General features: G+C 33.7%; 1 protein-coding gene across 1 annotated transcript in view; it reads right to left on the bottom strand.

The window, feature by feature from the left end:
• Positions 1–7,362: 7,362 nt before the first annotated feature.
• The window catches only part of LOC125651318 (uncharacterized), a 59,685-nt gene continuing 52,594 nt past the window's right edge, over positions 7,363–14,453 (bottom strand). The window contains 8 exon segments of the mRNA XM_056164500.1: positions 7,363–7,484; positions 8,016–8,179; positions 8,311–8,470; positions 10,115–10,295; positions 10,612–10,878; positions 11,006–11,158; positions 11,749–11,811; positions 12,018–12,165. Coding sequence (XP_056020475.1) covers positions 7,363–7,484; positions 8,016–8,179; positions 8,311–8,470; positions 10,115–10,295; positions 10,612–10,878; positions 11,006–11,158; positions 11,749–11,811; positions 12,018–12,165 — 1,258 coding nt within the window.

Here is a 14,453-nt window from a genome sequence, read left to right as displayed (position 1 = left end):
AAAACATATTTATCTGTATTACATGTATGTATAAGCCGAATTTATTGCAACCAATGGGATTCAATCCAACCTCCAGCAAAGTACATAAAGAAATTATACAAATATTGGAAAGCAAACATTTTCCATTTATTACAGATAAAGGTCTAAATACTGCCCAAAAAAGTACAATACGTTCAAGTATAAGAATGACCGAAATGATATCTAAAACCGATTTTGCAACAGCTGTATAGAAAATCTAAGTATCAAAATATACAGCCAGACATGCACGACGCACATTTTTTAATGCAGATTTCTCCAAGTCGATAATCATTAAATGATCAAAAAGGTTCTCACAGATCTCATGGTACATGTAGATTTTAATCACTGAAAAATTTATTCCAAGATTTTATATATATATACATGTATATATTTTTGCTTTGTTTGCCCAACTATCTATTTTGTATTGCTTGTAGGAGTTATGAGATTGATCACTGTTCGTTATCTTCACCTTGCATTTGTTTATTTTTTCTCATGTGAATACATAATCATGTACCTCAATCTTAATGAACAGAGAGGCATATTACAGCGGATACAATACTTTAAGTACCTATACATAAAGACAGTTAATTTTTTTTAATAAAAACTAATTCATCGTATTTATTCCTTTTCAAACTTTATCTCATGACTACATTTTAAAATTTGACATGAAATTAAGAATAAACAACCTACAACCACGCTGTCTTAATGCAGGTTGTAGTTCATGATAATTAATATCGTTTATATAAGACCTTCTGTAAATAATGCATTAAGCACATACTTCTTATGTATACCTAAGATTATTGTTATCAATGGTTATTTTCTTACAAACAAAATGTATTAAGGACTTCTATCGTTATCAATGACCATTTAAATAAATATATATATATATATATATATATACATGTATTTCAGTTTTATAATTCATGATACACGTAGTTGAGACATAGAACTAGTTCAAATTTTCCACTTTATCAATTTGGTTGATATATTTTGATAACAGAACACCTATTCTTTAAAAAAAAGTTTTAATTAATTTACTCCAAATTTTGTATAAAAATTCAGTATTTTCACCAACAATTTAAAAATTTGATCTCTAGCCCCCACTTTTTAAAGTTCCATTTCGAATTCTAAGATAAGACCTTGAAAATTATGTAAAATTTTGGAAATTGACATTACTCCTAATATGTCCCTTTGAACTCTCAAATTTGATTTCGTTAATTTTTTCGTATATCAAGTACAAAACCATCAATATTTATTTTCATTACTAGTGCTTTTTTATATCTGTATTATTTGAAGAAATGATTATGTAGCTATTTTATGTGATGATTGATTTGTGCTGCTTATGTTATATTGACACCAACAGACAAATCAAGTTTAATTGAATAAATCTTGAGTCAATTTTTAAGTTCAAAAGGGTCATATTTAGAACACTGTAGGTTAATAACAAGCATTGTGACCCCAGTTTCTATGTTTGATTTCTAAATTTTCCTTTTATACATAAATTATCCTTACACGAATTTTACTCCACGTTTTTTTTTTTTTTTTTTTTTTTTTGGCACGCTGTTTTTGGCTATAATAGCTCTAAAACTTCATTGTTATTTCGGATTTCAAACATTTCGGTTGATCATCACTGTAGAGACATTATTTGTCGAAATGCGCATCTGATGCATCAAAATTGGTACCGTATAAGTTTTACATAAATCAAAAATACATTTCCAAAAAAATAAAAATTACTCCAAATCTCAGAAGCCAACCTCTTTAAGACTATAAACGGAAATAATTGGACCCAAAATACGTATTGCAAAGTGTGTTCTTGACATTTCGTTGATTTCTGGCATAGTAAGCATACCATTGACATTAACTATTGTCAAATTAGGTTTCCATATATAAGTCAAGCGAACCATCCGCGCCACAGGCTACTCAAGGAGAAAGATACAGGAAAAGATTTTCTACTAGAAAACTGACACGGTCAGCAAGGGCCCCGCTGAGGGTTATTAGAGGAAAGTGGCATCTGTATTTGATATAGCAATTTTTGGGGCTGGTATATATGTTAGAATTAATAATATATAAAGATACATTTTAATGCAAATTTGTGAAAAAGGAATCATGAAGCATATTTATGAGAGACTGATGCAATTTAAATTACTTCTGTTTGACACACACTCATCCACTCAAACATAACAGAGTGCAACTAAATCCCATTGTAATAGGGATTCAAAATGGATAACTGGTACAAAATATCGTACATACTATTTGAAAAGGATTATGAATTTGACATATTGAAGTCTTGGAAAAGGAAATTCTGGCATCAGGGCTTTGCATTTTCAAACACATTGCCATTTGATAAAAGTGTTCTACATTTTTAAAAATACAAATTTATAGAATATTTCTTTACATACATAGGTGAAAAAGCTTCCATTATTCCTAGCCAGGACATACCATGTATAGCCTTAACAAATTCGTAAGCAAATATCAAAATACTCGCTTAGAAAATGTGGACCTTACCGTCAACAAGCGCAGTGAAACACGCCATTTCGAGATTTTCACCGACGAAAGCTCGGTAACAGTAATGAATAAGGTACACTCATTTTGTATCTATTTTGTTACTTTCTTTATTTAAAGGAAAAGTTCTCTAAGGTGTACGTGCAATTACTACATAATGCAATTTCTTGAAGCAGTTTCACTTTGCAACCGGATATAAGAAATTTTATTTCGTATTCCGATCCCGATCGAAAGTTGTTGACTGGGAATGACGTGTTAATTCAATATACATGTAACATCAAGCATTTTTTAAATCACATTTAAAAAACCTAAACTATACACATACACAATGTTCTAGAGTTATTTCTTGTAAAATTTTTATATATCAATACAATGCATATCAAAATTGAAATTGAATTATCTCCCTTAGACAGTGGTGAATAGATACGGTCATTATAAGTAAGATGATGACATTTAAACAGACAGACAGAGTGACACGACTCCAAAATCTATAGGTGTTCTTATTGTAAAGTATTTCTGTACAAAGTTTAAAACTGTACAATGAAAACTGTTTGAGCTACCGTGTCACAAAGAAAGTGTTCATAATAACAAAGATGATGACACACATACAGACAGACAGACAAATTGACATGACCCCAAAATCTATAGGCTTCTTCTTATTATTGTAAATTATTTCTGTACAAAATTTGATAACTCTACCATAAAAACAATTTGAGTTATCGTGTCACAAAGAAAGTGTTGACGGACGGACGGATGTGATTACTATAGGCTTCCCGCATTTCATGCGGGGCCCTAACAAGTGATTTGAAGAAATGTATTAGTTGAATTCATCTTTGTTAGTTTGCCGTTAGTATCTTTGTTCGATAAAATATCTAAGTACGAAGCAGATGTGGAAGATTTTCTGGTTATCATTTGTTAACGAATTCACTGGGATATATTTAATCGACAGATAAGGTAGGCATGTGACAAACAAGTTGATGGTGCAGGAGTTTCAACAGTCTCGTTTAAAGTCAGCATCTTGCAAATCCTAATGTCGTTATAACAATCTAGTTTGCCGATACACTCTATCATAGGGTCAATTTGTCTGATTTGTTAGATACCGATTGTTACGCCGTTCTTGGTACACTGATTTTGACTGCGGGGTCCGTGTTTGCCCAACTTTCTATTTTGTATTGTTTATAGGAGTTATGAGATTGATTACTGATCGTTATCTTCACCTTTCATGAATGAAAACGATTAAAATCGATAAAACGTCGTTAATATATCTAAATGTCGAGTTGAAGGCTACAGGAAGAGACATTTTTACAGTTTTAAGTATAAATCTGATTTAATGAGATTTTGTGCTAAAATTGAACACCCGAATATGATACAAAGGAGTTTTGATGGTTTATTTGATTTTGTAAATCTTAGTGTTACGGGTCATTTTACGTTACATTCCTACATCGCTTGATGGCATACTGTATTTTAAGATTAATTTTGATTAGTGTCTTCTTATCGTGACATCAACGATGTTTAAATATGTCTATAAAGTTTATAGAGATTTAAAGGAGATAAAACACATGGCATCATTTGTCTCCTCCTTTTTCATTTCGCTAGGTATCATTATTCACTGTCGATGAATTCACATTAACAAAGGTTACCAGTTCATTCCACCATCTAACAACTGCTTTACAACAAAAGGGTATGGCTAATGATTATAATAGCATTGTATACATTGTAATTGATAGATTAAGAATAAATATTGCTACTTTTATGAAATATTTGGTGGACTATCGAAGATGGAAAACTTCATTTTAATTCCTTTGACAACACCAGTTCCCTATTTTCCCCCACGGTTTCTGTAAATTTAATTAAATAACATGTATCATAAAGCATACATTGGCTAAGTTTACTAAACGACAACGACCTTCAACTGAGGTAACTTGGTTTTTTTGGGGGTGGTTGTTTTTTTGGGGGGGGGGTCAGTGAAAAATTCTGAATTCTATCACATTTTTTTCAACAAGCCTTATATTAACAGATCTTACCAAATTTAAGAAAGACAAATAAAACTTGTGGAACTAAGTTTCTCAATAAATTTCAAAAACCATTGAATAAAGATATACAAATGTCGTCATCCTACATACATCACAAAACTCTGTGATTTCAAACATTGAACAAAATTTGATCTATACAACAAAGGTCTTAAGGCCTAATTCAAACTTTATAAACATAAAGACATAAAGTCTATAGATCCACCAATTAAAATATTTTTACATCTTTTTTACCATGAATGGTGAATATAACGAACAGTGATCAATCTCATAGCTCCTATAAGTAATTCAAAATAGAGAGTTGGGCAAACACACATCCCTGGATATACCAGAGGTGGGATCAGATGCCTAGGAGGAGTAAACATTCTCTGTCGACCGGTCACACCCGCCATGAGCCCTAATTCTAATTCTGAATTATTATTTTCGCTTTCATGAATAATTTCATTTCCTTTCACGAGATAGACGTATTGGGCTCTTTTGGCTGGTGTTAAATATTTCCTCATTCAAATATTCCAAAAACAATGCTTTTCAGATCAAAATTTGGCTCCATAACTTTCTCACCCTCCATATCCAGAATATAACACTCATTAAGATAGTATTCGCAGTACCTTCATTAAAATCCTTAGATTTTGATTACACAATGAAAATACTCTCCCCATCAGAGGATGGCATGTTGATATGACTCAGTACTAGAGTGCGTGGATATAAAACCTGCAGTACAAGATTACTTACCTGACACTGTCCAATAAGTGAACAAAAGAAACAGACTTCTACATTGGACAATGGGTTTACCTGAACCTGTTCATTCTTTGAACAAAAGTTGTTTTAATTAAGTTGGATGTAAAACTTATATGGTACCAATTTTGATGCACCAGATGCGCATTTCGACAAATAATGTCTCTTCAGTGATGCTCGACCGAATTTTTGAAATCCGAAATAACAATAAACTTGTAAGAGCTATATTAAGGAAAAACAGAGTGCCAAAAACTGGTGTCAAATTCGTCTAAGGATAAGAGTTATGCATGAGGGAGATAATCCTTAATTTTGAAAAGAATTTCTAAATTTTAAGCTTCAAACTGTCCATTCTGTGAGATAAAGAACTGATCTCGACCCTGCGGGCCTCGATCAGTTCTTTCTCTCACAGAATAGATAGTTTTTGGCTTATATCCTTTACATAAATTAATTAACGATTTTAATTTCCATAACATTTTTTTTAAAGAAACAGCATAACAGCATACATCAAATCACAATGACATTTGTACTCTAAAACCCTTTACTTGCAAACAAAACGCTTTTTATTATTCCGGGAAAATCCTCACAAAAATCATTGAGAATTGTATCCCTCTTTCGATGATGAAATCTTACTTAGATATATATGATATGCTTTGGTGTATTGATAAACCTTAGAGCATTATCTTTGCGTTGATTTAGGTGATCACGTGAGCTAATAATTAAAAAAAACATTTACGGGTTCATTGAATGTCAATGACCCTTGGAATCCCTATAGGTACCATAACAAGTAATAGGGATACGCTACCCGAGAACTACAAAATTCCCCGATCCCCGTAGGAAGATGAATATTGTACTGAAAGGGTAAGTAAAGCATCGTATTGACCGAGAAATGGCATCAATTGTTTCATTGTTAAATTGAAGGATTCGACGCATAGAAACCTGCTATCAGAGCTTACGAAACATTATGTGATCGGTCATTTTTGTTCACAGATAGAGTTCAAGCCCCAGTCGAAAGAGGCGAGCTTTCCTTAAACGACCAAAGAGTAATAACAAATCGTATCAATTTGAGATTTCCCGATTTTATTTTCGTTCTATGTTAAGAAAACGCAGTATTCACTTTAAAGGCACGTTGAGATGAATATAACGTTGCATTTTATCTTTCGTTTAGTTTGTTGAACCTTGGCCAATCAGAAAGCTCAGAATTATCCAACCGTATAATAGTATCAAATAATATGTCTTTAAATGGAACTGATATTATCCTACATGTACCACTGTTATGCGCTGGTGATCACCTACAAACGTTAGTCTGTTTTCTCTGACATTGGACCACACTATTTAGCTATTGTGTATGTGTTTAGCTAAACAAAATACCACGAATTACCTTAATTTTGAAAATTTTAGGGGGGGCGCCGGCTTCGCCCCCTTAAATATGCCACTGATACACACTCATTATCATAAAATCTCAAACTGTTGAATAATTCTTATGAATTAATTATCACTTCTTTAACTGCCTCATATAAATAGTATCTCATTTTGTGCCAGAATAAATGTTTACGGGTTTCATAAAACTCTTCTCATTTTCATCGATTTTTCGTCAAAAATAAGGCATTACACCTCATAAAAAATTCATTCACTTGAAATTTTGTTATGAATAAAGTAGTTTGTGAATGTTAACACCGTTCCCGATAATTATAGCAATTGTGTTTCTTTTATTTCTGTCATGTGTTAAGATAAATGATAATTCACGGTTTTTGGTGATTTTTTTATCAAAATATACGTTTTTGTCCCCAAAATACACGTTTCCCCTTTGTTCTGTGCTCTCGATTTTTATATACGCTAGAGCATCCCTTGACTCACCGTTTGAAGACAAAACCATTTCTGTTGCAATTTGTTTGAGGTTACGCTATATTTTTGGCTGGAATGACTGGACTAAAAATAGATAGCTGGGCAAACGCGGACCCCTGGACACACCAGAGGTGGGATCAGGTGCCTAGGAGGTATTAACATCCCCTGTCGATTAATAGTAGATCACTGTTAAATCACATCAGAATTAGAATTATCAACGTTTTATATCCGGGTATCAGAGTTTGTTGTAAATTGCAAACGCGACATTTCTTTGAAGGTTTCTTCTATACTTCTTTTCTTTTTTGTGGCTTTCTCTTCCTTTTTCCACTTCCTCTTTGTTACAACACACTAAAACAGCTGTAGAGAAGCGAAAGGATACATAAGATATTTAACATGTAAAAGACCCAATACAAAGTCACTGCAAGAAGTTGATATGTCAAACGTTGCAATATCCAATCTTTTACATTTATACTATGTACTATAATTTTCTCTTCATACTCAATATTATCACCATTGTTTTACATAGTTTGTTTATTTGTATGTTGTAATTGTTAATTTGTATTGGACATTTTCTTTTCGTATTCTATAATTTGCATTTATTTCTTTTTTCATTTGAATTCTATCTTTGTATTGTGTAATTTCCATTTGTATTCCATACACCATCTATTATGTTAACTTTCTTTTGTATGTGAATTACATTTGCATTGGATAACAAAATTTATCTATATTCTCTGATTACATTGTGGGATAAAAAATGAAACATAGAATACAAATGCATAACTATTCTTCTTTCAACAGTTTTATTCCTGTTGTGTTTTTTTTTAAAATACATTACAGTGTAACTTTAGTTAATTTTCATATTGTGATCCCCGCTGAACAAAACGTTACCTCTGCATCTGTTTTTACGACCACCCCCGGGACAACAAAAGCGCTTGGGTAGTAAGATAAGGTTGATGGGAGAGGGTATCCTCCAGACGTAGTCGTTGATGACTGTGTATCTGTGAAATCGCCACAACTTTTCGGAGTTCTCTTGAACTCTCTCAAAAGTATAACTGTGGAATAGATACACGATAAGTATTTCATTTGCATCATTCATTATGATGTAATAGCCAATTAGAAATTTAAACGAACTCTAGCATAAAACCTGTCATAAATAGCAAACAATTGAGGAAATGTGCAATACCTGAACATAGCGATGACCAGATTCACTAACAGGAGGTTAGAGAACAGCATGTAAAGGCCTGATATTGCAGACACTGTCCAGTCTTCTTGAGGACAACGGTCTATGGAGGTGCCCGACTTCCATTCTGAAGCCACAGCAGAACAGTCCGAAAGTTCCTTGCCTTCATACATGTAACAAAGATAAAACTTCTGTTGGTACTAGAAAACCCGTCTTTTTTTTCTAGATTTTAATTACATCTTTAGCTTTATAAAGCTGTGCAAAAATCGATATGATGAAATTTTATTTTTTAATTATGTTATCATTATTCTTTATCAGAGTGTTGACATAATTGATAGTTTTTTATTTTTTTGAATTTTAATTCATGAAAGGTTTTAATTCATATGTATTATTTTATACCATTTATGATTTCAAATTCATGTCATTTACCTGTACATTTTTGTTATATTGTACAGTACTCGAGATATAATTAGCGCTTTATAAATCATGTACAATAATAATCACATCAAAATAACATAATTGAAAATTGAAATAATAGTTATTCATCCCATCATTCAATACGTTTAAAATTGCATTTCGGTTGTATTTGTATCCACTCTGGTAATATCATACTGTATATGACACACGTTATAACAATCATAAAATTTGCAAAATGTTTACTTTAAACGACATTGTTGAAACTCCTGTAACAATAATGTTTTTGTCAGTAGCCGGCCTCGATTGATTAACTGATCATACGCAGAACTAGTTCAGAGACATAAACACCATATGCATGTGCTAATGGAATATTACTATATTCCGTAGTCAAAATCAGTGTGCCAAGATCGGCCTAACAATCGGTATGAAACAAGTCAGACAGCATTTGACCCAATGTTAGGTTTTATTGGCAAACTAGATTGTTATAACGACCATAGAATTTCCTAAATGATGACTTTAAACGAGACTGTTGACACCCCTGCATCATCAACATGTTTGTCACTAGCCTACCTCGATTTAAAAACTGATCATACACAGAACAAGCTCTTGCGTATCGAATCAGTTGAGATATATTAACACCATATGCAGATGATGGAATATTGCTACATAAATATGGGAAGTTGACGATGGAGAAGCTAAAATCATCCCGTTTATCATAGAGTTGTTAGTTTTCTGATAATATTTATTTTCAATAAAATATCTAAGTAAGAAGCAGAAATGGACGACTCTGTGGTCGAAAATGGCAAAACAATTACTATTATACCGTTTGCAAAATCACAACTGTTTCACAGCAGGTCCTATTCACAATGCGTGAAATTATGACAGTCATCTAAATGTTGAAAACAGCAATTTCATCGATTGTACACCTATATAATGTGATTCTTGCATGTAATATTGCTAAGGTAATCATTTAATCATTATACCGCACGGTAAGATGTACCGTATAACAGGTTATTTTGCATATAATAAATTTTGCGAAAATACCCCCAAAATACTGCTATTTTTTATCTGCGTTGTTCTTTGTTTACGATTCTCCAAGTTACAAATTAAAAGTAACACGTGACAGATTTGAATTTTGTACAGAACAAACTATGTATGTTCTCACTCAACAAGTTATCAGGTGCCTGTACAGAGTGACAACGCCTGGCCACCGTTTAAGATAATTATAGTACTACACCTTGGGTGGCGGGTTTCTACTCACTGAGTTATTCTTATATTGTAAGAAATGGTACACAATCGATGTAAATTTTATGCGAATTTCATTGTGATTCAAAAATACTCGGGGGAAAAAGCGAAAATTAGATTATCGCAAAAACAAGTTATTCCGTACCTTCCAGAAATTCGGTAAATGTCTCTCCATATAGTTGCCAATAAGGGTAGTAAATTATTTTCAACAACGATCTTCCTTTCCAGATTTCCTGGTGATCTGGCCAGAGGTTGGCATGGTAGTATATCCCTACACCTATCACAATAAACACGGTAAGGAACAGGAAGCCGATGAGGTCCTTCAACTGTTCAAAGACAGAATTGTCGAGAAATTTGCACACATATCTAGACTGTAAACCAGAAAAATCAACACAAAACCTTTACACATGAATGGTGATACATTTCCTTGCATCGATATCTTGGTGCCCTTGGTACAAATGAATGATCATAAATATTAATATTTGAATATATCGCAAGAATTCGTGATCAGTGTCAATATATCAGACTATAAACCAATCAATGTATTACTTATAAAAAAGCTAACTTTCGAGAAAATGAATTTACACTGCATTTATCCAGCTGAAAACGCTTCAAATCTCTTTTTAATTATTTCGTACAAACCATTTCCTTGATCATGATCAACGTAGGTCCCAATCTTCTGTGAACCAGAAAAACTTCCAAAAACCTTAGATACATGACAAGCAGGGATAACGAGAACATCCTTCTGGCGTCGGTTTGGGTGGAGGAAGGGTGGAGATGCCGGACAAACAACGCTGTTATCAATAGCAGATAAGACAAAAGATCTACCACATTCCAAAAATCGTAAACGTATCTCTTCAGCCGGGCATAGTATCCACGGTGTGATTTACCGACTGATTCTAAACAACCCTACATTGAATGAAAGAACCATGCTAATGATTGTTTTAGAGTGATCGATCGATTTATACCTAAATTCAATTTCGTCATTTAAAACTTGCTTTTTCTTCCTAAAGAAAAGAAGAAGAATAATTCTCACAAAGCAGCCGATTAGTTCTTCTACCAAGTCGCCAAAGCCCCAGAAGTAGACAAAATATTCAAATACTATAGCAATATTCATGCCATAATACTCTGTACCAATACTTGTCAGTACGAAGAAGCTGTACAATATCAGCATCACCAGGAAGGTAATCTACAATGAGCATTACAATATCAGCATCACCAGGAAGGTAATCTACAATGAGCATTACAATATCAGCATCACCAGGAAGGTAATCTACAATGAGCATTACAATATCAGCATCACCAGGAAGGTAATCTACAATGAGCATTACAATATCAGCATCACCAGGAAGGTAATCTACAATGAGCATTACAATATCAGCATCACAAGGAAGGTAATCTACAATGAGCATTACAATATCAGCATCAGCAGGAAGGTAATCTACAATGAGCATTATTAATATTGTGTTTTACTGTGCATCTCAGTAGATAATGAATGATTTGCCGTGGAGAATTTAACGCGGATATATCTGTTACATATTAATATTAGTAACATTTCTTTAAACTCTATTTTGCGATGATTAGCAAACAAGCAAACAACTTATATAAATTATTATTAAGTTATTCATATTAGTATTAAGAAAACAGTGAATATCAACTACCGAATGTTTTGAAAGATTAATCATGCATTAAAATTTACATATCAATTTTTACAGGTAATATATGCAAATTTGATTCAATTATTCAAATAACGGGATTGTAACTAGGCAAGGTTCTTACATAGTTGTACATGTACTTCGTCACAGGTGCCGTGAAAAACTTCCTTGATTTCCGAAACATCGACTACAACAAAATGTTTGGGTTAATAATAAAGAACGTAGAAATTCCGCTTTTAAGAAAATCAACATAAATAAGGTATTAAGTGTAAAGACAGTAAATTGAGGGGAAAATTCCAGGAGCCTCACTTTCATGAAGGGTTTGAGGTCCGGAGCTAAGTTGTTGTACCACTGTCGGTTCATGTTTTTCTGGGAACATGCATGTGCCACCACGTCATACAAGAAGTTCTCGTGAGCGAAGGTCAGTGGACTAGACTTGATTCCCCAAACATTGGACACGTCGTCCATTAGGTCTATGGCGCTTCGAGTGTCCTCCTCGTACAAACGGTCCATTATGGCCAAACATCGTTCCTCGAACAACCTATGAAGCATACAAAGCTAGGACAATGGAATTTCTCCAGAAATCTGCTCAAATTATACGATATATATATATATCATGACTACAGTAACTTGATCTGAAGATTGGTATCACTTTGGATTGAGAGGCGCCGATCATCAGATCAATCGAGACGCACCGCTCAGTCAACGAGACGTGATCCAACTCTTCGGATTAAGTTACTGTAATTATGATGAATTTATTATATACCCCTCATGCATTTCTAAATTCAAATTTATGAGATAATAAATGTAGTCCAAATAATCAAAAACATAGACGTACAGTGAAATTATATTTTTTGTACGCAGTTTTGTTTGTGTCGTGGTCGATATTTTCCACAAAAAAACGTTGTGTTGATCCATTGTGACGTCATCAGTTTCAGGGAATACTGATACAGAATCAGAAAAACACTGTGGTAATCCGGAAAATCGAATCACACTATGTGAAATCCATAGTATCACAAAACGAAACATTGATGGATGTATAACAAGAGTATCGCAAACAGTACAATATACGCCCGCAGGACAGTGAAATTCAACCTGGAAGTATATTGTGCACTCTGAATTGATACAACACACATTCTGAATAGAAAAGCCTTAAAGTGGGTCATGGTGCACCAATCCATCTGGCATGTGAACTGATTATGTATTACATTTTCGACGAGATTGAGGTTGTGACAAAATGTTGGTGCGATACCTATTTATGATGTTAAAAAGTACAGGAAACCATTTGATCTACTTTTAGCCCTAAAGTAGGTCATGGTGCACCAATCAACTTGAAATGTTTCAAATGTGAACTGATTATGTATTTCTCTGAAAGGGAGGATGTGACTAAATTTCAGTGCAATACCTGTGACCATACCAAAAAAATCTGGAAAACTGTTTGACGTACTTCTACCCCTAAAGCACTGTACATGTAAGTCGTAGTGCGCCAATCCAGCTTAAATGTTAACTGCACTTGTCTTCCTCTGAGAGGAAGTATATGACTAAATATCAGGGCAATTTCTGTATTCATAATGAAGAAAGCCCGGAAAACTGTTTAACCTTATTTTAGCTCAAAAGTAGGTCAAGGATGGACCAATCCATCTGAAATGCAAAATTAACTTGTATTCCTCCGAGAGGAAGTCTATGACTAAATATCAGGGCAATTTCTGTATTCATAATGAAGAAAGCCCGGAAAACTGTTTAACCTTATTTTAGCTCAAAAGTAGGTCAAGGATGGACCAATCCATCTGAAATGCAAAATTAACTTGTATTCCTCCGAGAGGAAGTCTATGACTAAATATCAGGGCAATATCTGTATCCATAATCAAAAGCAGCCCGGAAAACTATTTGGCCTACTTTTATCCTAATGTACATGTAGGCCACGGATGGACTGACCAATCCAGCTGAAATGCAAACTCGTATTCCTCTGAAAGAAAACTTATGTGTAAATTTCTGGGCAATATCTGTATCTGTAACGAAAAAAAGGCCTGAAAACGGTTTGACCTACTTATAGCCCTAAAGTAGGTCAAAGATGGACCAATCCAGCTGAAATGCAAACTCTCACTTACAATTCTTGAGAGAGATATTGTGACCAAATTTTAAAGTTGTACATGCATCCGTTACGGAAAAATGTCCGGAAAACATGACCTGGGACTGACGGACAACCAGCCAGCCAGCCGGACAGACGCAAGGACAGCGCCATAACACAATACGTCCCGTCTATTGACGGGCGTATAATAAAACTGAAGCACTTAACGGTGGATCTCGTTGTAAGTGTACCAATCTATGATGGAGTGTTCATTGCTCAATCTAACAAAACCAAGTCAAACAAGCAATAACACCCACCCTTAAATCCTAATAACAAGGCTGAATTAGATTCTAGACTAAGAGTAACATGTATCTATGAAATCAAATTCTGCATATGTAAAACGATAAAATTGACATGGGCAACTAAGCAATCAATTATTCTGCTCAACTGTATATTGGACAATACAAAAAATATGTACCTATAAAGATTGGAAAGTTTTCTCGAATGAATAAATTTTCTTCCAAAGGTCTAAGCATCTACAGTGATTGACATGTCACAGAAACACTGTACAAGTGTTCATCATCAAGTTAGATTTTTCCTTATTACAACATTTATTTTGTGGATATGGTTCTTGATAATGTCCTTCGTACCTGAGCAAAATGCGAAATAATAATTTCGCATAGCATGTAAAAAATAAGCCGTCTACTTTCATTTCAAAATGCATTAACCGGCTAAAATGTATGACGCTGTTGCAGTAAGCA

The sequence above is a fragment of the Ostrea edulis genome, chromosome 5 (assembly GCF_947568905.1).
Source record: "Ostrea edulis chromosome 5, xbOstEdul1.1, whole genome shotgun sequence".
Lineage (NCBI taxonomy): Eukaryota > Metazoa > Mollusca > Bivalvia > Ostreida > Ostreidae > Ostrea > Ostrea edulis.
Note: the sequence above shows the minus strand (reverse complement) of the source record. Positions and strands in the feature narration are given on the sequence as shown.